Source organism: Fukomys damarensis, unplaced genomic scaffold, assembly GCF_012274545.1.
Source record: "Fukomys damarensis isolate Sample0158 unplaced genomic scaffold, DMR_v1.0_HiC HiC_scaffold_17, whole genome shotgun sequence".
Lineage (NCBI taxonomy): Eukaryota > Metazoa > Chordata > Mammalia > Rodentia > Bathyergidae > Fukomys > Fukomys damarensis.
The window spans coordinates 208,992-231,733 of record NW_022900929.1 but is presented as its reverse complement, the minus strand read 5'-3'; the positions used below and the strand labels follow the sequence as shown (position 1 = coordinate 231,733).

General features: G+C 39.4%; 1 protein-coding gene across 3 annotated transcripts in view; it reads left to right on the top strand.

Annotated features, from left to right (window-relative positions):
* Window positions 1-2,619: 2,619 nt before the first annotated feature.
* Window positions 2,620-22,742, top strand: part of LOC104854352 (cytochrome P450 3A14) — a 35,066-nt gene continuing 14,943 nt past the window's right edge. For all 3 annotated transcript variants that reach the window (XM_010612845.3, XM_019205821.2, XM_010612846.3), the window contains exons 1-11: window positions 2,620-2,828; window positions 4,833-4,926; window positions 6,878-6,930; window positions 8,505-8,604; window positions 11,115-11,228; window positions 11,484-11,572; window positions 13,077-13,225; window positions 14,626-14,753; window positions 18,047-18,113; window positions 18,986-19,146; window positions 21,066-21,292. In XM_010612845.3, coding sequence (XP_010611147.1) covers window positions 2,770-2,828; window positions 4,833-4,926; window positions 6,878-6,930; window positions 8,505-8,604; window positions 11,115-11,228; window positions 11,484-11,572; window positions 13,077-13,225; window positions 14,626-14,753; window positions 18,047-18,113; window positions 18,986-19,146; window positions 21,066-21,292 — 1,241 coding nt within the window. In that variant the 5' untranslated portion in view covers window positions 2,620-2,769. The remainder of the gene's footprint in view (window positions 2,829-4,832; window positions 4,927-6,877; window positions 6,931-8,504; window positions 8,605-11,114; window positions 11,229-11,483; window positions 11,573-13,076; window positions 13,226-14,625; window positions 14,754-18,046; window positions 18,114-18,985; window positions 19,147-21,065; window positions 21,293-22,742) is intronic.

Here is a 22,742-nt window from a genome sequence, read left to right as displayed (position 1 = left end):
AAAGATTTATCACACCTCTCTGATTACTTTTACTTGACTGAATTGTAGTTATCTGTTTGTATTTTCAACCAGAAAAATATCTTGGGCTTAGTCACCTTTGTTTCCACTGTGCTTATAGAGAAGCTTTAAAATCGCATGGTGAAGGGCAGGGATTAAGCTCAGCAGCACCCTGCCTGCCTTGCAAGCACAAGGTCCTGAGTTCCATCTATGGTATCTCCACTCAAATGGCATGGTGAGTGCATCAGTACTGGAATGAATCAAGGAATCTAGGGGTGTCTGACTTCTTCACATGTTCCACATATCTTCATGTGTAAGGCTGTTTATGTTAGGAGATATTACTTGCATGGATTGAATTGCTCAAAGTATTTGCCATGTTTCATCTCCCCATTGCAGAACAAGACACTTTGCATTGGTAAGAATATGGTGGTGGTTACATTGTGCTCCCAAGCAATGACTAACCTTTTTCCGTCTGTTGACACAGTTTTCCAGCACACTGCACAGGTCTGAGATAAGAATGGGAGGTGGAAGTTCATATTAACTCTAGAGATAACATGATCTTAGAAAATATGTGTTTTGGAGGGAAATCAATATGTATGAATTTCCACAGGGATTTAGTTTCCAAATAAGAATCAGGAGGGTTTGAGTTTAAGGAGTTAATGAAATGGACCACAGCTATGGGCTTATATTCTTGTGTTTCCTGTTTGAACACATTCTGTGAACTTGTCTTGGTGGAGAGAATTAGGAGAGAGATCCCTTGAATTACATTTCTCTCTCCCTATTGAGGTGTGATGAGTCCTTCATGAATCTAAGCATGTACATGTGCAGTACAAAGAAAGTGCCATATTTTTCTCTGGAGCCTTCTGGGCAAAGCTTTCACTCAAAGGTGACACAGTACGATGGTAAAAGTTTCAAATTGCTCAACGAGCTCCTATGAAAGTAAAAGAGGAAGGTGAGATCGTTGTGAAACTACATTTTACCCACGAGATACCCACCTATTCAGGCCCATGTCAAGTTGCTCAGGAGATAAGCCAGAATAATGAGAGGAGTACATGGGGACTGAGTGTCAGTCTCTGAAGAAGGGCTGACAGGCAGAAATAATACAGAGAAAGATGTGCACAAGCTTGACTCAGGTGTCTTCTATTTATGCTGAGCTTTTAAGAACTTTGAGGTTTTCCTTTTGATCATGTAGTCCTCAGTTGCTCAACCTAAGAAGAAGTGGAACATGAGTAAGAGTGACAATAAGGAGCCTGTGTAATTTCCAAGCACTCCGTGCTGAAGTTTCTCCAAACAGAAATGTTGTGGGGCCTCATAGGTGACAGTCAGTACTGTTATGAGTGACGTCGTCCTCATTTTTCAAGATCTCCCCTTCAACCATTCAGGTAGTCAGTCATTCACCAAAAAGCTATCAGACTCCTGTTGTCCACTCTCTTAAAAGCTGGAATCATCTGTTTGGAGTCCTGCAAGCCAGGTGCTGCCTCTAGTGACTTCTGCTGATTTGGTTAAGGTGTTTGGGATCCACCTGGCAATGCAGGCTGTTCTTCTCTCTCATATCCATGGATCTTGGACATGGAATTATCCAGAGAGGTTGTGCCATTGCTCCAGACTCTGGCAGACATACTGTCTGTGGTGGACCCTGTTTAGAGGGGCTGCTAGAAGAGTGGAATAATTTGATACTGCTGAGTGTAATCGTAAGCCCCGTCTCACCAATGTTGTATTTCTCCATCAAAGGCCATCCTCTACGTATAATTTTGAAGGGCAACTTGAACTTTCTGTAATGGTGGCGGAGTCACAGGGGATTCCTTTTGTTGTATTAGCAATGAAGAAAGATGACACCAAAGATTTACAGGAAAGTTCAAGACGAGGCCCATCAATCTCCTGGCTCAACACACCCAACTTGACTGTATACCCTCTCTATGTAAAATTCCCTACTAGGGGATAGGAACATAATACCTAGAGTATTACTTTGACAATTTCTCAACCTGGTGATGGAAAGATTCTGGAAATCAGCAGTGGTGATGAAAGGAGTAAAGAATAGATGTGTGTAAAGTGGACAGAATTTGTGCAACAGAAGTGGTTGGTGAAGACTCCATTAGGAGGAGTTGCCTGGTCTTCATTTTTTTCCTGCACTACTGATGACTGAACTCTTGGCATTCACAGTGAGTTACATCCCCAGTCATTAAAAAAAAAATTGGAGACAGGGTCTTGCCATGTTGCTAAGTGGCCCAGGCTGAGCTTCAAGTGGTGATCCTCTTGGATTTTAAAGGAGTATTAAGAGTTTTCTATGGGACACAGGGGCAGACTAGGTGCATGGATTTTTAAACATCTACAGATATACCTTGTTTGAGTCAATTTTATGTACTTCAGAATGAGAGTAGCCATGAAGACTACTATGCAAAGGGGAGGTTGGAGGAAATTTCATGCCTATGGCTTACATTCCTGCTAAGAATAAACAACCTCTGACTTAGAGATAATGTTGATTGAATTGTATTGATTTTCCACAGAAAATGATCTCAAAGGAGGTCAAAGTAAGAATGTGCATGATGCTTTGTCAGCTGACAAGCTGGAGAGTGCATCTGTCTCCTCCCAACTGCAGGGCATTTGTAGCTGGCCTTCCTACTAGCTGCTGCTCTAGCCCCACCACCTTTTGCAGCACATAAGTATTTCATGCCATTCTAACTGAATCAGTGCTGGGCACCCAAGGGAAGCTCTGAAGACATAGCCCTGAAATCAGCTTGAAGTGAAACTCAGAGGAGACAATCACAGAAGGAGATGGACTTCTCCTTAGAATCTTGGGTTCTCCTGGCTCTCAGCCTGGTGCTTCTGTATCAGTGAGTAATTTTCCAGGATCCTTTCTTCTGTCTCTGGGTTTTGGGTAGGATCAGACCTCTGTTTCCCTTATATGTTTGGATGATAAAAAGAGATTATGGATGGAAAGTTGCTACAAACGTAGAAGAGATTTCTACAGACCTTTTGCAGGTACCTTGAGCATCCCAGTCTCCCCTGCTGTAGCTCCATATTCCTCTGGCTGGGAGGATTGTTGGCACAATTTTTCTCCTGGGGATGATTTGATTGTTAGCTTGAACTTAGAGTACTGCACCAGAACTTAGCAGAGACAGATCATGAAGAATTTCTTGCCATGTGCAGTAGGAAGTTCACCTCCTTCCCAACCTTTGGAAATTCTGGGGTAGCTGTATTGGTTTGTGTTGTGTCTCATATTGTTTTCCTTCGGTGTTATTTCTTCAGCAAGAGATGTGTGGAAGGCTTGTCCCCTAAGGACAGGGTATTTCATCCTCCCCCCACAGACCCCCCAGCATGCTTCACACAAATCTCTTCAGTGTACCCCAGGTTTCATGGGAGGACTGACTCCACACTTCCTTCTTTTCTGAGAAATTTTCCTGAAAATTCCATCCCTCCTAAAACTCAATTTTTCTACCCAGAATTATGTGGATTTATTTACCCCTAACAGACAAATTTTAGAGCAGAGCAATTTTGGATCTTGGGGAATCATCTTAATACTTACCAGGGCTTTGCTGATGTGTCCCTCATAAGTCCTACCAACACAGATCCTTTCATACGAGATTTGTTTTTCATTTTATGATTTTACAACATTAACTAGATTTGTACAGGATAGTGAAGCCTATATGCCTTAAATCATCATATTTACATAAGAAGATACAATTCAACTATTTGGAGCATGTTATGGTGTCTTAATATTTATTGCATCATGTATTTGTCTACAGGAAGGTTGCTTTGGAAGGTCCCCTCTCTTGTAGCTGAAAGTACTTCCAGGTTTATTGATTACCTGTACATACCACACTTTTAGCCATGCTTTCCCATTTGGCTGCCATGGGGTGTAGTTTTTAGGACTAGCAGCTATAAGCTTAACATGGGTGTCAGCAGCCTCCTTCTTCAGCTTCTTTTCTTTCTGAAGTGTGTCACCTGTAATTATTATCAATGAGAGAAGGTGTGTAGGACCTATCACCTCCAGGTTTGGGAGTCCGCATGTGACACATCCAAGATGAGATGAAGGCATGCCTCCCCTGGTGAACACTAGCCATAATAGATGTTTTTTGTGCACAGTCAACATACAGAGGCAAGAAGCTGATAGTCTTATTAAACCCGAGCATGGCTGATGTTGTACTTCCCATGTCAATCTTACCAGATGGAAGCCCCTTAGACATGCCTTCTTTAGAGATTCATTCTTCTGCACTGCGTGACTCTGGGAAAATTTGGGACTTTTTAAAAAAATCTGACTGCTCCTATTGCTTTCTAGTAAAGCAAATTTAAGAAGCACTGGATTGTACAAAACAGGGACATGGCTTACAGGGAATGATAAACATGAAAGCCTTTGAAGAAACTGTCAGGAGAATGTTACCACAGGATCTCCATGACATTATTGCTGAGTAGATGCAGTTGGGCAAAATTTTATCACTAGAGAAATAAGAACTCCTCAGTCTTTCTACTGGAATGAGAATCTTTCTCCTTCCTGGAGGAATCAGTCTCCAATTGGGACAAAAGCAAATGAAATGCCCTGGGAAAATCACAGCCTGATTCGCTTAGGAAGATTCAAATTTGAATGTGTTTATTAAGTAAGACTGGGAGAATGAACAGTTCAGATGATTTGAGTTAATTATTGTGATTTTAGGAAAACTGTCAGTGGAGGTGAGGAAGGAGATGTTGAGTGAATGCATTATTGTTGCTTTTGTTTTTGCTGTCATATATAGCCTACTACATCCTCTGGCTTCACTCTTCCAGTTCCTTATTCAGTGATTTGTTAGTTCCAATATATGTAAATTCACAATCTCCATGACCATTTGTTTTCCACTTTATAGATATGGGACCTATCGCCATGGACTTTTTAAGAAACTTGGAATTCCTGGGCCTAAACCTCTGCCTTTTCTTGGAAACCTTTTGGCCTACAGAGAGGTGAGGGTTTGGTATCCTTTGGCAAACACTGGTCTTGTTGCATCAGAAAAATAGTTGTTTCTTATGTGGAAAGACCTGGAATTGTAGGTGTTCTGAAACTGTGTCTGGGTCCTACCTATAGCTGGGGCCACGTTTGCACTGGGGCTCTGTTGTCTCTGTCTTGAGCCTCAGCTTTGCCTCAGTTCGACCCCACAGATTTCTGGCATGTCAACATTCCGTACTCAGGACATGAGGTTCAGATGTTGTGATCATCAAAAGGAAAATTCTGTTTGGTACAATATAGATCCAGAAAGGGACAGATGGTTGTGTCAGTATTTGGAAAAAAAGCATGAAGAGATGCTCTAGGAGCAGTTCACCAGCCTGTGCACATTTAGATGCCACCTTTCCTGTTCTTCCAAGAGCTCACGAGCAGCTTTGATTCTTTTTTCTGATGGTTGCTCAATGTTCATTTTATGAGAGTGCCCTTGTGTTCTGCACTGGGGACTCACACATTCTCCAGTTGTCTCGGGCACTGCTCAGTCCTCTGTAGTATACATAGCTCATAGCTTTTGATACCATGGAGTTTTTTTCAGGAGTTAATAATAGAATGAGAGTATTCTGTTGTGCTTCTTTCCCTTCAAGTTACCACCAAATGGACGAATCTGAGCAGGCAATGTGAGCATATCTAAAACAGAATGAGATTGTCTATCAACTTGTTGTATTAAACAACATAACAAATTTTGCTTTTTCTAAACAAAGACAGAATCACTTTTACAAAATCACTAGAGAAAGGATTACTTTAGAAATATACTAAAAATTCAGTTTAACTGAATATAATGTAATATGTAATGTGTATTTTGTCTGGTCCCTGTAAGAAACCTGGAATGAATCTTGGTCCTGGGTGTAGCCCCTGGAGGGATATTCTGCAGCTCATGTCCTGAAGGCCATCACTAAAACCTGTCTGAAGTCTGCTCTCTACTCAGACTTCTTTTCCTGATGATTCCAGTCTCATTTTGGGCTCTAAGGTTTGCAAGTGAAGACTTCATTTTCTCATAATGGCTTCAAGATTCATACTCCCCTCCCCCACCGCAAAAGAAATATTTTCCTCTTCATCTGTCAGTTGCATTCTTTAGTACAGAAGATCCCCAAGAGCCATGTTTCTGGGATCTACATTTGCATAATTATCATTCACAGCTGCTACTTAGCAGCAGGAAGATTAGTCTTAAAGTTTCAAAAAGGAAGTATTTAATTTGCTATGCCTATGTGTAGAGGTGGCATCCTCCATATTTCCAAGTGAAACTGGAGTGCTGCTAGGAAGACCACTTTGTCATTCCTCACTTGCTAACTTTCTCACTCAACAACATCCCTGAGAATTCCATAAGTCCTGTAGACTAAAGTGGTCCCTGGTGCCTTCAACTTCCTAATTTGACCCAAATTTATCAAGCAGACTCATGAGATCAATGAAGAGCTTATGAAGGCAATGGAAGAATGGACAGAACCCCTGGAAACCCACTCGCTTTTCCTCAGGCTCAGTTTTCTCATGTGCTCATGAAAGGAATAATTTACAGCTTTTCAAGATTCTAGAGGCAAATATGCACAAACAAAAATGTTTCAGAAAGCCATGTAGTTACTTAATATTCATTGTCAAGGAGAATTCTTTCAATATGTTTAATGTTTCGAGAAAGTCAAGAATGGCTTGAAGGTCTCCAATATTTCCTCTCAGTTGTCTGTGAATATGAGCTTTTTTTTTTTTTTTTTTGGTACTGGGGATGGAACTTGGGACCTGTGCTTGAGAGGCATGTGGTGGAATCACTGTGCTATGCTAAATCCCTGGCCCCAATAGAAGCTTCTTTTTCCCTTCACTGAGAGATAGTAAAGTTGATTTCATAGGATTTGAGTCCTTTGTGCCCCATTAGAATTAGGGCCAGTACATTTAGAACAATAATGGATTTTTACTTTTTCCTCTTCTCAGGGCATGTGGAAATTTGATACAGAGTGCTATAAAAAGTATGGAAAGATATGGGGGTGAGTATTCCAGAAATTTCCAATGGGTACACATGTGAGAATGAGGCACTCCATACATGAGGGCAATGTCTGCCCAGAGCTCATGAGATGTGCACTTGTGTACTCTGAATCTTTTGGAGGCTTGTCCTGTGAAGCATCCCCTAGGTCACTAGGGGTCAAGTTCCATAACTGGAATTAAGTTGAGAATATCCCATATCATGCCTTTTTTCCATGCTTTTATGGCCCAGAGACGCCTTGCTTTACTTTCTGTCCCTCTCTTAGGTTCTCTTTAATTACATGAAATGTAGTAATTCAGACCCTGCTAATATGTGCTCTTAAATGTATGATTGTATCTCCTTTCCATATATAAGGAAATATATAAAATTATATACATATTATAAAATTATAAATTTATATTGCTTTTACTTTGAACTCCTATATTCTTGTATCAGTTTTCCATTTAATATGTGCTTTTGAAACTGACAGAGATATAGATAAACAACTTGGGAAATAATTTATGCTCAGCATTTTAAAACTTCTTCACGTGCAGAGATTTTCTGTTCGTTTTATTTATTTTTTATTTCAACTCTAGACATTTTAACAGACCTGTATGCAGGTATTTTCTGGTTACCCTATTTTTCTGGCTTTGAGAAAGAAATGTAGCACACATTTGAACAACTACATTCCCCTGTGGGCTACATTGTCGGAGATTTTGTGGGGAGATCTGGGCCCTCTGCAGCAGCTGTTCCCTTTCACAGCTGCTGGAGGCTTGGAGAGCAGTGGGAGATGTAGTCATGGGCTTTGTGTCACAAGCAGGTGCGAGGAAGCTTTGGGTCCTCCTACCTCTTCATCCTATCTCATTGGTCCTTAGGAACCACATTGCTGGCCCCAGGGTCTACAGATTGGACATATCCCCTAAAGACAATGTGATCCAATGGCATGAAGAGAGAGTATTGAGCGATCCTACTCTTATCACAGTTTCCTCTTGCAATATTTAGTACTCCTGAGCACTGGATAATTTGATATTTTCACTGGTGTAATGTATTTTTTGATATTAAAGGATTTGTAACAGGCTTCCAAGTTTCATTTTAATTTTATGGTGTTAGGGGTTAACTTAGGTCTTTATGTAGACTGCACCAGTGCTTTTCCACTGAGGTACATCTCCAGCTCTGATATTGAAATGTTGTAAACATGCAAACATTTTGGACAATGTTATATTCAGGACCCATGTTCGCATCACTTATTCAGTTAAAGAACAGATCCAGTTGTATTTCTACTTATGATCCCTCTGAGAGGATAGTTTGTCTTTTGTCTCTACCTTGATCAACCACATCACTGTCAGAATCCCTGTCTTGAAGTAGGAGCTAATTTTGCTCTGCATTTTAACATTATGTGTGTATTTTACATAATGTCAGGGTCAAAATCTAGATTCATGGCAATGTTTTAGATGTAGAATCTGGTTTGTTTTGTTTAATTATCTCTGTGCTTTTTGGGGGGTACCTGGGATTGAACCTGAGTCCTTGCGATTGCGAGGCGGGCCCCAGAACCACTGAGATAAATCCCCAGCACTAATTATCTCTGTTTTGCAAACACAGGTCATATGATGGTCGACAGCCTGTGTTGGCCATCACAGAACCAGACATGATCAAAGCAGTTCTAGTCAAAGAATGTTATTCTGCGTTCACAAACCGGCGGGTAGGCAACCCTTTAAAAAATGTAAACCTTCATTTATTATTTATTAAATTCCCACTTTGTGCAGGGCATGGTGCCACATGCCCGTATTCCAGCCCTCAGAGGACTGAGAAAGAGGATCACTGGGAGTTCAAGGACAGCTTGGGCTACATCGTGAGCTCTGTCTCAAAAAACTCAATGAAAAAAAGTTTTGGTATCAGGGATTGAACTTGGGACCTCTTGCTTTTGGGCCATGCAGCAGAACCACTGAGCCAAATGCCTGGCCTAAAACTTTTTTGAAAAATAGACTCACAGAAATTTGTGAAAACAATGTACATGGAATTTTATGTTGTTTTTGCTAGTGGTTATGTGTTGCATACTTGAGATACAAAATCAATTTCTTTGCAATGACTGGTGGTAGCTCAGATTGGTCAATTGAAGGTTCAGACTTTCAAGGCACAGCCTTCCAAGTTTCTCTCCTGCACAATTTTTGGCCACACTTTCTTCCAGGCAAATCTCAGAGTCCTTAGAGAGACAATAGCAGAGAATTTCTCAATTAACCCCACAGAGGAAAGGATGTGACAATGTTCCTTCCAGAACTCTTTTAGGGTTAAATCTTTATCTGAGACCATTTGAGAGCACAAGCATCTAGCATTTGGTTCATAAATTAAGACTTTGGTTGTAAGTTAAAACTAAAATTCCAGTCATATCCCAAGTTGTTTATATGTTAGTTTGGTCATAACTTATGGGTTTACTCTATTTGGAGGCTGACATGGAAACAATCCAAGTAGTTTATTTACATTTCCTCGAATTTATAAGAGCACATTTGTTTGTGTGTGTTTTTGTTTAGCTCTCTGCAAATTTATCAAATACATGTTTTGATAATAGCTAGCAGAATCAAGATAATAGATAGCTGTTTGTTGCCTATTCTCTATAGTATTGATGTATACCTTGTGATCCCTCTGAGGAGATAGTTTGTCTTTTGTCTCTACCTTGATCAACCACATCACTGTCAGAATCCCTATCTTGAAGTAGGAGCTAATTTTGTCTGCATTTTAACATTATGGGTGTATTTTACATAATGTCAGGGTCAAAATCTAGATTCATGGCAATGTTTTAGATGTAGAATCTGGTTTGTTTTGTTTAATTATTTCTCCTTGACAGGATCTTATCTATTTCTCTTCTAAGGATTATGATTTTGGTATCAAGTCTGATAATGATTTACCTATTGTGAGTCTATGTGTGTGTATTTTTTGTTGGTGGAAGTTGCATTGTGTTCTGTATATGATTTACTTTTAAGGCAAGGATCTTCTTTGTGTTTTTAAAAATAATTTAGGCAGTTCAGGTGAAGGTTCATTGTTTTGCCTATGGCTGTTCAGTTTTTCCAAAACCATTTTTGGGAAAGCTGTTTTCCCACCATTAAACTGCTCTCACATTTGGCCAAAGATCATTTTGGTTCATTTGTGTAGGTCAATTTCTCTATTTTTTTTTCCTTGATCATTCTGTGTATGCCATCTCCAGTGTCATATTGTTGTTTATTGTAGGAACATTTTAATTTGTACTGATATGGAAAGTGATTCCTTTCACACTTTTCCCTAGAACGAGTTTAGCTTTTAGACACTATGCCTTTCCATCCAAATTCCAAAACATCTTGTACATATATGCAAAAATCTTTTAAATATTTTGATAAAATGTATCGTGTTATGTGAAGTATAAAGTTATCTGAAGGCTTTTCTGTAGATTCTATTTCTCAAGTATAGGGACTTTCTCTCTCTTCCTACTTTTCTGAGTTTTGACGAAATAGGAATGTGAAAGATTCCATTTTAAAACAAAATAGATTTATAGAAGCTGCAAGATAGTTTCAAGTAGGGAAATTATGATGCTTTGTGTCTAGATGTCCTACCAAAGTCTCCAAAATAATATAGACAGAAACAGAAGTATATTTCTCTTCACTTGTGTTCTTGCACAAAGAATTGTACATCATTACTAATATTTTATATTTATATTAAAATTCCCCACATCAAGGCATCCTGTTCTTTGCACTGCTCTTGCTTCAGCTAAATATAAATTGAGGAGTAATCAGAGACACAATTTTCCAAGGCTACCTTCTGTCTGTCATCAATGTATTTCTACAGTACACAATCTTGGAAGATGGAATTGCTTTTGTTCTAGTCCCATGGTGGTGAAGCTTTCTGAGCTTTCAGCAATAAACAGTTGGATGCAGCATGTGGAGCATAACGTGTGCCTCCACTCTCCTAGTCTTTCTGAATGGGAGAGCAGTTTCCCATGACAATAAGCACGGTATTTAGAAGGCAACTGAAACATAAAGGCAGGAAAGCACTCTAGGAGGCTGAGTGTTCACATTCACAAAAGGCAAGGTAGATGTGACAAATACTTATTGAGCATCCGACATGGGGACTGCCGCCTAATAGTCACTAAATGTTTGTTAGACAAGGATGTCTGTTTACCAGTATTTCTACTGTGGTGATTTCTAAACTTAAGTATGATAAAATGTCTTTATTTCCAAACTATAGACTCTTGGTCCAGTGGGATTTATGAAAAATGCTGTCTCCGCATCTGAGGATGAAGAATGGAAGAGAATACGAACACTGCTGTCTCCAACCTTCACTAGTGGAAAACTCAAGGAAGTAAGAAAATAAGGGAATTTTAATTGCAAATTTAAGAGTGAATCTAGGGAGAGGAAGAAACTAAGATCCTAGTCTCTTTCCAAGGTGTGGCCCTCTGAGTTGGAGCTTTGCAAGAATGGACTGTTGTCTTTATGTGGAGAAGGCCCGTTGTAAACTTAATCATTGTATGTCACATATCACTTCATGATTGAGAATGTCTTCTTTCTGGGGCCCGAGTCTACAGATTTAGCCATAAATATTGTGCCTTGTGCTTAGATGTTGCCCATCATTAACCAGTATGGAGATGCGTTGGTCAAAAACCTGAGGTGCCAAGCAGAGAAAGGCAAGCCTGTTGACTTGAAAGAGTAAGTATCAGTGCACCTGCTTGATGTCCATGTTGCCCTGAGACCATGTAGATGTCTGTTTTCCAGGAAGTTGAAATTCTCACTGCTGAGTTACTCCAGGGCCAGGTGTTAGATCCAGGTGTTATAACTGGGTGTGGTATTCCAGCTCCAATGGGCTGTGCAAGAAGGGGCAGATCCCAAGAGAAGGCAGGGCATTTGGCAGAGGAAGGATTTTCTCCTGAGTAGGAACCTAGATTAGTTTCACTATTTGTTCATCATTTTGGCTTTTCTAGTCAATGAACTACATACTTAGAAGAAAGAAGCAAAGATCTTAAAAGATTGTAAGTGCAAAAAAAAAGATTGTAAGAGGGAGAAGCGTTTATTTGGTATAAAGTGAATGTCAGTGGATGTGGTAGGAGTTATCATGCGAAACTTGGAACAACGTAAAACTCTTCATGTTTTTTAATATAGCAAACTTTTAAATATTAAACCTTCACACCATTTTTGTTTTTATGACAGAGAGAGAGAGAGAGAGAGAGAGAGAGAGAGAGAGAGAGAGAGAGAGAGAGAGAGAGACAGCTGTAGCACCCATATCATCTATTGTGTAAATGGGATACTTTGAAATGTACACATACCCTAGAGAACTTACAGGGAGAACTGGGGACATGAGGTCAGCTAGCTCTGGGGCCCTCCAAATAAATTTTCTGCAGAATGTGATAATAACAATAATTATTTCAATATTGGTTTTTGAAGACAAGGTCTTGGCAAGTAGTCCCAGCTGAGCTTCTACTCACTGTGTAATCCAGGCTGGCTTTAAATTCATGATCCTTCTGCCTCAGCCTCCCAAGTGCTGAGATGACAAGCACATGTCATCATAAGCTAAATATATTTATTGTTAATAAGGATAATTCTTGTTTGTTTGTTTTTTTTACATTATAACAAAATACTTTTGCCCTCAGTGCAAACCCCCACTCCTGTATTATGGGAGGAGCAGATCTATCAGAAACTTCAGCAGGGGATGTGGAGAGGAGGGATGATCTTCCTAGCTGTTCAGAACGGGGTGTTGCTGTTGTGTGATATGCTGAAGAGAAATCAGCTCAAGGCACACTCTGTGATGAGACAAGACCTAGATCAGTGTCACCTTTTGAGTCCCCAGTGAGAGTCTCATTCTCCTGTGTCCTGCAAAACATGGTGCTCACACATCTATTATCTTCTACACTCCACACACACTGCTGTAGTGTGTCTGATTGTGGGTCTCTGTGTCTTCAATGGAGCCCCACAAGTTCTGAGTCTAAGTCTCCTAGTTTCCCCATCACTCCAAAAACAATGGCGGTTGTATCAAGGCTCCCTCATAAGTAGCCCACAAGTGAGCATGAGATGAGCAGAATGTTCTGCTGGTCTAGCAGACAGTGTGGCATTGTGTGGGTCTCTGCCTGTCTTGCTGGTATATTATGAGTCCCTCTATTGGAAGAATTTGTAGTGGAAGGGATACAGACTTTTGTTTTCTCCATCTTTCTCCACTCAGAGTCTTTGGGGCCTACAGCATGGATGTGATCACTTCAACGTCTTTTGGGGTGAATGTTGATTCTCTCAACAACCCACATGATCCGTTTGTGGTAAAAGCCAAGAAGCTCATAAATTTGGATTTTTTTCGTCCCTTGCTTTTCTCCGTAGGTATGTAGATTATTATAGTTCTTGCTTATTATAGTCCCACCTGCCTTTTTTATTGTAATAGTTTATTGACATATAACTCACACATCATACAATTTACACGCTAGAAATGAAAAATTCAATGAATTTTGCATTCATCAGCATTGTTCATTGTGGAATATTTTCCTCACCTTAGAAATATTGTACCTTTTTACTTTCAACTCCCAGGCCCTATACCCTAAGCAGTCACTGATTTTCTTTGTTTAAGCAGATTTGGCTTTTCTAGGCACTTCATATCAATGGAGTCATACGACATTAGGTCATTTGTGACTGGATGTTTTCATTTGCAGTATATTTTCAAGTGAAATATGTACTAAATACTTCATTTTTTGACAAATAATCTATATCATATACATAATATATTTTGCTTATCAATTAATCATTAATTGATGAATATTTGAGACTTTTTTTTGCATTTTGGCTATTGTGAATATTGTGCAGTGAGCAATTGTTTACAAGATTATGTTTAAATGCCTGTTTTCAATCTTTCTGGTTGCATATTCAAGAGTGGTATCGCCGAATTGCAATGTAAATCTACTTAACTTTCTAAGGAACTGATGAAATATTTTCACTTTGTCCCTATCTCATCCAACCTTTGACTTTCGCCTGATGCCAATTACAGCCATCCTCAAGGGTCTGAAATGATATAACCCTGTGGTTTTGGTTTTCTTCTCCTGATGAGAATTCTGTGCAATATCTTCGAAAGATAAACATGTGATCCAGTACTTTGACAGCAACTGAAATATTTGTGTTTGTTATGTTATAAGATTTGTTTATTCTTTCTGGGTATAATTCCTTTACCAGATACATGACTTGCAATTTTTTTCACTTATTTTGTAGGGGTCTTTTCACTTGGCTGACAGTGTCTATTGAATTATAATTTTCAATTCTGATGATGTACAATGTATGTAATTTTCAATTTTATTTATGCCTTGCTTTATGGATAGTTATCCATACACTGTGTATCTTAGATCATGAAAATTTTCTCCCTTGGCTTTCTTCTAATACTTGCATGATTGTAGCCCATATATTTATATTTTTGATTCATTTGGAGTTATGATTTGTATTCAATTGTCCTTCATTGCTCTTAAAATAGCAGGAAAGGTAGGGAATTTAACTCCTTTCCTTTTGTTCACTCCAAAGTGAAGGAGGGAGCACTGACCTCACCACTGTGTTGGTGGCCTTCTGTCTGATTAGCACTTGCTCAGTCCTTGCTATCTGACATCCTGGAGATTTTGAGTCACAGAGAAAATGGCTCTTGGTTGAGACTGATGATTTTTACCTTTTTGATTGTTTCAGAAAAGTACAATTGAAAGAAGTAAATTTTCCATCTTCATTAAAGATTGTGTCTTCTTTCTGTGCAGTACTCTTTCCATTCCTCACTCCAGTATATGAAATGTTAAATATCTCTACATTCCCACGGGATTCTTTGAAATTTTTCACAAAATTTGTAAAACAGATGAAACAAAATCGCCTGGAACCTAACCAGAAGGTAAAATGTGGTGGTGATGTTACTGGTGACTTGAGGATGTTAACATTTTAATAATGTTCCAAGCTGTATATGTATATGTATGTCTTAGTTACTTTTCTCATTGCTGGTAGAAAGTATTTGATATCCAAAGTTAAATGGGGAGGGGTGATTTGGCTAACAGTTCATAGAGGTTTCAGTCCATAATTGGTGGGCTCTGAGGCAGGGTGGCACACAACAGTCCATGGTGGTGGAAGACAGAAAAAGCAACAAAGGTCCTTAGCACAGTGATTTTGCCCCCTTTATCTTATTCAGACGTCTGAGGGTGGGTATTACTGCTGCCCTTAATCCTACTGCCCTTGGAGCTACACACACCAGGAAGCAACCACTCTATATTCAGCCATCCTTGAAACAGCATAAGGCTTTGGGGAAAAATCTAAACACAAGATATAATATTCTGTACCATGAAGACCCATGCATGTCCCATTATGCAAAAAACAAACAAACAAACAAAAAAAAACAGACCTTTACCATCTCTAAGAGTTGCAAAAGTCCTAAGAGTTTCAGCATTGCTGAAAATTCCACATCCAATGTCTCTTCTGAGAGTGAAGGAAAACTCTTAGCTGCAAGCCTCTTTACAAATGAAAAGAAAGTTAAATACTTCCAACATTCTATGGCACAAGATAGATATTTCTATTAAGTTACGAACAGGGACACAGCAAAGAATGGGAACTAAACAAGTCAAAAATCCATCAGGGCAAACACTAAATCCCACAGTTCCACTTCCAGCATCTCTCACAATCTGTGGCAAGTTGTAAGCTTGAGAGGCCTCATGTGGCTCAAGCCCTATGGCACTGCAGATGGTTGCAGCTCCTACAGCTTCTTTCTTGGGCTGGCTCTGCTTCCTTCTAGAAGTTTTCCTCAGACAATCCACACTTCTGGACTTCCAAACTTCTGCGGTCTCCACTGCACCTTTCGCTTCACACTTACATCTTCTCACACTGCCCTCTCAGGGGCATACTGCCTGGACTCCTAGTCCTTTTTCTGAAATCTGGGTGGAAGCCTTGCTGATCCTACTCCTCTGGCACTCTGCATGCACTGGAAACCAGCTCCATGTGGATGATGTCAAGTTCATCTGACAGCTAGAGTAGTAAAGTAAAGGCTTTCTTCTCTTTTGACTGTAGGAGCTGAGCACCTGGATCACTGAGCACTCTGAATTCAATTCTGAGGAACAAATTCTCTAGGCTGCCACTCTTCTGGAACCTAGTGGTGCTACTTCCATTCTGGAACCAGGGACCTTGGAGCTCTCCTCTCAAAAAAGTCTTTCACATTTATAATTTTGAGCCTGCAAAGGGTGGAGTTCTGCTGGTTCTTCTAATGCCCTCAGCCCATCTCTCTATTCTCCTGTTCCTTCCCAGCAATCAAGATCTCCTCTGCTCTATCTTTGCAGTCCAGAGCTTTACTTTGCTTCCTTTTGGGTCCAATTCAAAATGTTTTAAACCATTCTGAAGGCCTATTTCATTTTGATTCCTAACATAGATCTGGCTAACGCTCCCAAGAGTAGCCATGCCATGGCCTCAACATTAGCCTGCCTTGAAATTTCTTCCATGAGATAAATTAGTCAACCGCCATTAATCTCAGTCTGAGGCAAAGTCTTTGGAAACAAGCAAAATGCAGAAAAACTTTCTGCCAAGATATAACACACATCATCTGGAGTTCAACATCCAATGCAGTTCTTTTTCCAATGAAACATCCTGAGTCTGGTCTTTAGCAGCTTTCTGGCCTTCTGATCTCTGATCAGAATCTCTCATACAGAACAGCCAAAAGTGTTCCACCTCTACATTTTTAATCTGGCATCTCCAAGCCATTCCTAACTCTTTCCTTTCTCACAAACCTGTTCCAAAGGCTCTTGTCCCACATAGCTAGGTAATGTCACAGCAGTGATGCCACTTCTCTGATAACAAATTTCTTTCTTAGTCAACTTTCTTTCATTGCTGAGACAAAATACGTGACACCCAAAGTTAAAGGGGAAGTCATTTATTTAGTTCACACTCTGTAATGCTTTCAGACCAGCATCAGTTGGTTCCCAGGAACAGTGCCAAATGGCAGAAGAATATCACAGAGGAGAAAAAGTTCAAGGTGCCAAATGGAAACAAAACAACAGGAAACCTTAGCAGAGTCTTTCTGACCCTGTGATCCTATTCAGACTACTTAGGGAAGGTAGCACTCCCTCCCTTAATTTTTGTGTCCTTGGGTCTAGTCCCACAGTGAATCAACCACTCTATATCTAGCCACCTCTGAAAAAGCACGAGGCTTTGTAGGTACATATAAATGCAAGCCATAAAGACATGTGATCTGTACACATCTCTGTTTAACACAGAATCTAGTTTTAGAGCAGCAGAGCTTTTGCATTTTTCAGGAACTAAAATGGTGGCATTTGGGGAGTAGGAATGATAATGAGTCAGAGAAAGAGAGAGTTTGACATTGAAAATTAGGAGTGTTGAAAAAATTTAGTGTGTCATGCCAGAAGTATTAAAATAGTAGCTTTAGCAATTTCCTTCCCCCAATTATTAAAGGAACAAAGTTACTGTTTAAAAACTGCAATTATTGGTAGTCTAAACTGCTCCATCTTACCTTGATAAGAAATTATTTCAATTTGAAGCATCTTACGTGTTACCTTTTCCAATTGATGCCCCTGCCAGGGAACCTGGTGGTTTGGTTTGTGTTAAATATGAATTTCTCTCTTAGCCTGGAATGTGCTGGAATGTATTCTAGGAATAGATCTTTAATGCTAGGGAACCCAGCTTTGTTTCAGGAGGGCTGAAGCCCATCACAAGGATGTCAGCGGGACAAGGTGATAGGATGAGTACTCTAGATGTTACTGAGGATTTTGTAATGTTCTGAGAATGTTGAATATATGAAGATGATCACATAATGAGGGCTGCAAATGGCAGTCAAGTAATCTATAGGCCATTGGTTTAAGAATTAAGGCAGGAGGACAGAAAGTATTGTGGTCCACGAGTTCTTCCTGAACCATCAGGCGTGATTGGGAAAGAAGTAACTGTATGGCCAGAAGTCTTTGTTGAGAAACCAGAAAAAGTGAGAATCTGGGAGAGCAAAAGCCCAAAGGTGATTTTCTCTCAAGGAAATATACTATTCTCCAAGATGTGCTGGTGGATAGTGTCCTTCACTCCTGACTCAGCTAAACTTCTGGACGTGAACGGCCCATAATGAGAAGGGAGGCGAAGTTCTGCACTGTTGTATTACTTGTGACCTCACCATTGATCTTCTGTCCTTGAAATTTCTCTTTCTTATAGCAACGAGTGGATTTTCTTCAGCTGATGATGAATTCCCAGAATTCTAAAGACACTGAGTCTCATAAAGGTAAGCGATCATATTTTATGGTGTACTGATGGCAAAACTCCAAGAGAGGAGGTTGCTCTGGGAGAGTGCAAGGGGGTTTCCAGGTGGAGGGGCATTTCTGCCCAATTTCAAAAGGACAGAAACTCAGATACTATATATGGTAGCCAGAGGTATTATCTGGAATCATACAGGCTTAAGTATGTTCAAAGATTGAAGGGTAACCATAACCAAGCATTTCAAGGCTGGAAGTTGTTAGGATCACCTACTTCAAAACCAATAGTGATGATTTTCATCCCCATCCATACTCAGGGCATACGAAACTCTGCCTGCAAATTTCCATCTAGAAATTCAATCAGAGGTTTAGTTCCTGAGTAGCTGTGATGTTCACTGGGAATGCTTTGTGAAAGTAGGTACACTAGGTTACTTCATTATAAAGACATAATTTTCACTTTCCTAATGAATAAGCTTTGAGGTAAACAGCTTTGACAGTGTAAATATCTTTTTCTCCTTGAGTTGGTCAACCGTTGTTTTTATCACTCATGAATTTAAAAATAAATGGTAAGAAATTCACTGAGATATAATTCTCATACATAGAATTCATCCAATGTATGAAAATTCATGAAATTATGTAGCTGTGGATGTGGTGAGGAGAGAATGAAATTTGGGAGATGACTAAGAGTACTATAGACACCAGTGAAACTGAGTTAAAATAATTCCACAGTTTTCTAGTCCTGTGAGATAGACATCTTAGTGAAAACCAGTCCCAGCATGACTTTGAATTGCTTTTCTGTTTCTTTCTAGGTATGTGGGATCTTTATTTGTACTTTTCTGATCTAAACAGTGTTGTTCTACATTGATCTGTTTCACCTGAAATTTATTTCCTTTTCTTGTAGCTCTGTCTGATATAGAGGTCTTGGCACAATCAATTATCTTTATTTTTGCTGGCTATGAGACCACTAGTAACGCTCTTTCTTTCATTATGCATACATTGGCCACTCACCCTGATGTACAGAAGAAACTGCAGCAGGAGATTGATACTACTTTGCCGAATAAGGTGAGTGTACAGACGGTCGGTGGAAGGAGAGGGAAGAAGTCAGTACTGAAGAAGAAGCCCTCTTCCTCACTTCCAATAAGAATCTTAACACACAGCTTCAGCACTATTCACCAGCACTATTTACAAGTAAAAAGGATCCACAGTTAGAAACAAGGGGTGAAACATAAGAAATAAGTGGTATTTGCAGGAAACTAAAAACTTTGTAAGACAGTGCTGGTCCTGGCATATCCATTGTCTGTTACCACAGTAATGGTAACATCTCCATGTCATGTAGCAGTGAACTTTCATTGCTCAAGTGTGTAGATAGAGATCCCTGCTCCTATTATTCATGGCCTGGCTATTGGTTGAACAGGATTGGCCTTGGCTGGGCTGGGCAGGATGACTCAGCTCTGTCTACACATTCACAAAGTCCAGCTATGTAGTGAGACATAAGGAAATCAAGGTATGTTATAGAGTTTTGGCCCTGAGAAAAACTCTTAAACTCTATATTGTAACCTGTTCAATGTCACAGCAGGTGATAAACACATGGTGTCCACATTATCCTCAGACTTTTCCAAATGGGGAGCTGTGTAGTGGGAAGATTGCTCATTTCTGGGGTTGGCATGGCTCTTTTGGCAATGAAGTAGACACAAAGCATCTTCTTCAGTGTTCACAGTGAAGCCCTGAAGGACCAACCAGGTGACAGGTCAAGTGAAAAATAATTGGGCTGAGTGTGGTTCTCAGCTTGCTTCAGCTTTTATTAGAATTGAAGTTTTCTGCCATGATAGCATCAAATCAAAACGTCTTTTAGCATAATGGAATCAAAAGAAACTAGTTTCTCCAAGTATTCATACAATATTTAATATAATATTTATGTATAAATATATAAATCTCATGTATGTTATGAAAGGTATTACTAGTACATATTGTGAATTAAAAAGCTTGATAAAAGCTGGCTATGGTTATGCACATTTTTAATTCTACTTTCCTAGGAGGCTGTTACTGTGGGATTGTAAATTCCAGCTCAGCCTGGGCAACATAGTGAGACTGGAATGATAAATTTTTTTCTCTCCATGTTCCATTATGTGCGGCTTCTCTTTGAAAGGGAGTATTGTCTTTGGCATAGTTTCTATTGTGTGATTGTCATAGTCTATTAATCAAATTTCCTCATATGAAAAAGAAAATCACTTCTTGATAAGACTAGGGATTTTAGGACCTGTGCAGAGATTGTCTCAAATGTATTCTACATTCATAACTACAGCCCACATTTCAATGGCCTTCCAGAAGTTCAATGAATATGATGGTTTTTGAAGTTCATTTCTAATGCACAGGGAGGAATGAAAGATTACTTGGAGCAAATACCCAGTTCCATCCATGAAGGCCCAGAGATCCTACTCTTCTGGAGAAAGTTTCATAAACCCTTCCCCAAAGAGAAGCTTCTGTGGGTTTTTATTGATAGAACCAGGAAACAAAGACAGAGTACAAAGAAAGATTTCTTTGCATGAATTCATAGGGGATAAGGAATGGACAGAAGAAGGACACAATAAGGTTAGAGTGGTCTGTTACTAGACTGACTTTAGAGTCAATCTAAGCAATATATCAGAGTATGGGGGAGGATGACAGCCAGAGCATTCACTCTTTCAGGTAGTGAGTTTGGATCCTACTTGGATTTGTAGCCCTGTTGGTTACCTTTTAGTCTATAACCTTTCATTCCAAGAGGTTTTGGAGGTGTAACTCCAAAAGTAGATTATCTCTACATATTGATCTCATAAATACCTCTGGTCAATGCACCACAGATAGTTATGGAAATGCTCTTTAACTGTTGTGCCCTTTACCAGTATGAATGTATGTTTGGAGCTCCTAACACTTCAGTAGTACTACACAGACTGCATTGCACGTTAATTCCAAATCTCCAATAACCAAGATATGATTCTTTCTAGGCATTTCCTACCTATGATGTCATGACGGAGATGGAATATTTGGATATGGTCGTGAGTGAAACTCTCAGATTATATCCAATCTCTAGCCGAATTTTCAGGATGTGTAAAAAAGATGTTAAAATCAATGGAGTGTTCATTCCCAAAGGGACAGCGGTGATGGTACCAATGTTTGTTCTTCAAAGAGACTCAAAGTACTGGCCAGAACCTGATAAATTCCACCCTGAAAGGTAAATAGCCCTGTGGAAAGGAACCCAACCTGAACCTGTTTGACCTAGGCATTCTATGAATATCTTATAATGGAGATAACAGGCATGTGATTGTGCAATCATTTGCTTTCAAGTTATTTTCTTTTATAAGTTGTAAAAAAAAATCACAGTGACAACTATTGAAACTGTGAAATATTTATAGCAGAAAAACTACACATGTGCTTAACCTACAGTTCCAAAATTGTTAGATTCAGTCTATTAATAAATTTACATAGGACTGGTTGTGAAGTTGGAGAACAGAGTGCTTTCCTGACATGTTTAAGGCCTGCATTCCAGTTTTATTTTTTTCTTTTTTGGTACTGGGGATTGAACTCAGGTCCTTGCAGTCATGAGGCAGGTGGTAGAACCACTGAGCTACATCCCTGGCCCCTGGATTCAATGTCTTAAGCAGGTATATATGTTTATGGACATATTTCTGTGCACTTAGAAATTTTTAAAAACTACTATGATGTCACATTATAGTCATACTTTGAACAGCTACTGTTTGCTTACAGTAAATTATAAACTACTCATTATTTTATATAGAATGATACACACACCTGTACGTGTGTGTGTGTGTGTGTGTGTATTTTGGTTGCCAAACTTTGTTGATTCTATACATCTTTCATAATTTACTTAACCACTATGTTATTTCAGGATTTTAGCATGTTTATTTCTTTCACGTTTTCCCCTTAGTTCTCCTAATTTACCACCAGCTTTAGGAGACATTTCCATCTTTCATTCATTTGATAATTTGTTCCTATTTCCTTCAGTGTGAGTATAAAAAAGAACAGGCTGAGAGCCTAAACGGTTTTACTCCTTCATGATTGAACCACCCTACAGAGAAGAGAAGGCAGAGGAGAGCACAGGTCTTTTTGGTCTTTTCTCTGATTGCCTTCCTTGAACAACTCCCTCATACACTCTGTAGTTTTTGACTCTTCCAAAATGAAATCATCTGCTCTTCAGATATCTGAGAAATTCTTTCCTGCAAATGTCTTTTTCAGCTTTCTTTTTAAAGTTTTTGTCTTTATCTGGACATGCTTGTACTACATAATTATTACATTCACCATGGGAAGTTAGTACATGTACATATTATAATTCTTTTTTATCTCCTTTCCCTCTCCTCCTTCTATTTTTTTGCCCACTTCCTTTGCAAAAGATCTATCTCTGTGCTTGCTGTAATTTATCATGTATCTTTTATTTATTTATTTTTTTTAATTGAGTTTATTGGTACATTTAGGGATACAGTACAGTTACATTCATTGTTGGGATCATGTACCTTTACATGGCAAGTCTTGATTCTCATTTTTTTCCCCTTACCTCTGCCCTCCCTTCACCCCCTCCTCCCCTCCCCATCTACAAACACTTTATTTTCATCTTTTCATTCTCTCACATTTTTTTCTTTTCCCTTTTTGTTCTTCCCCTACGTATC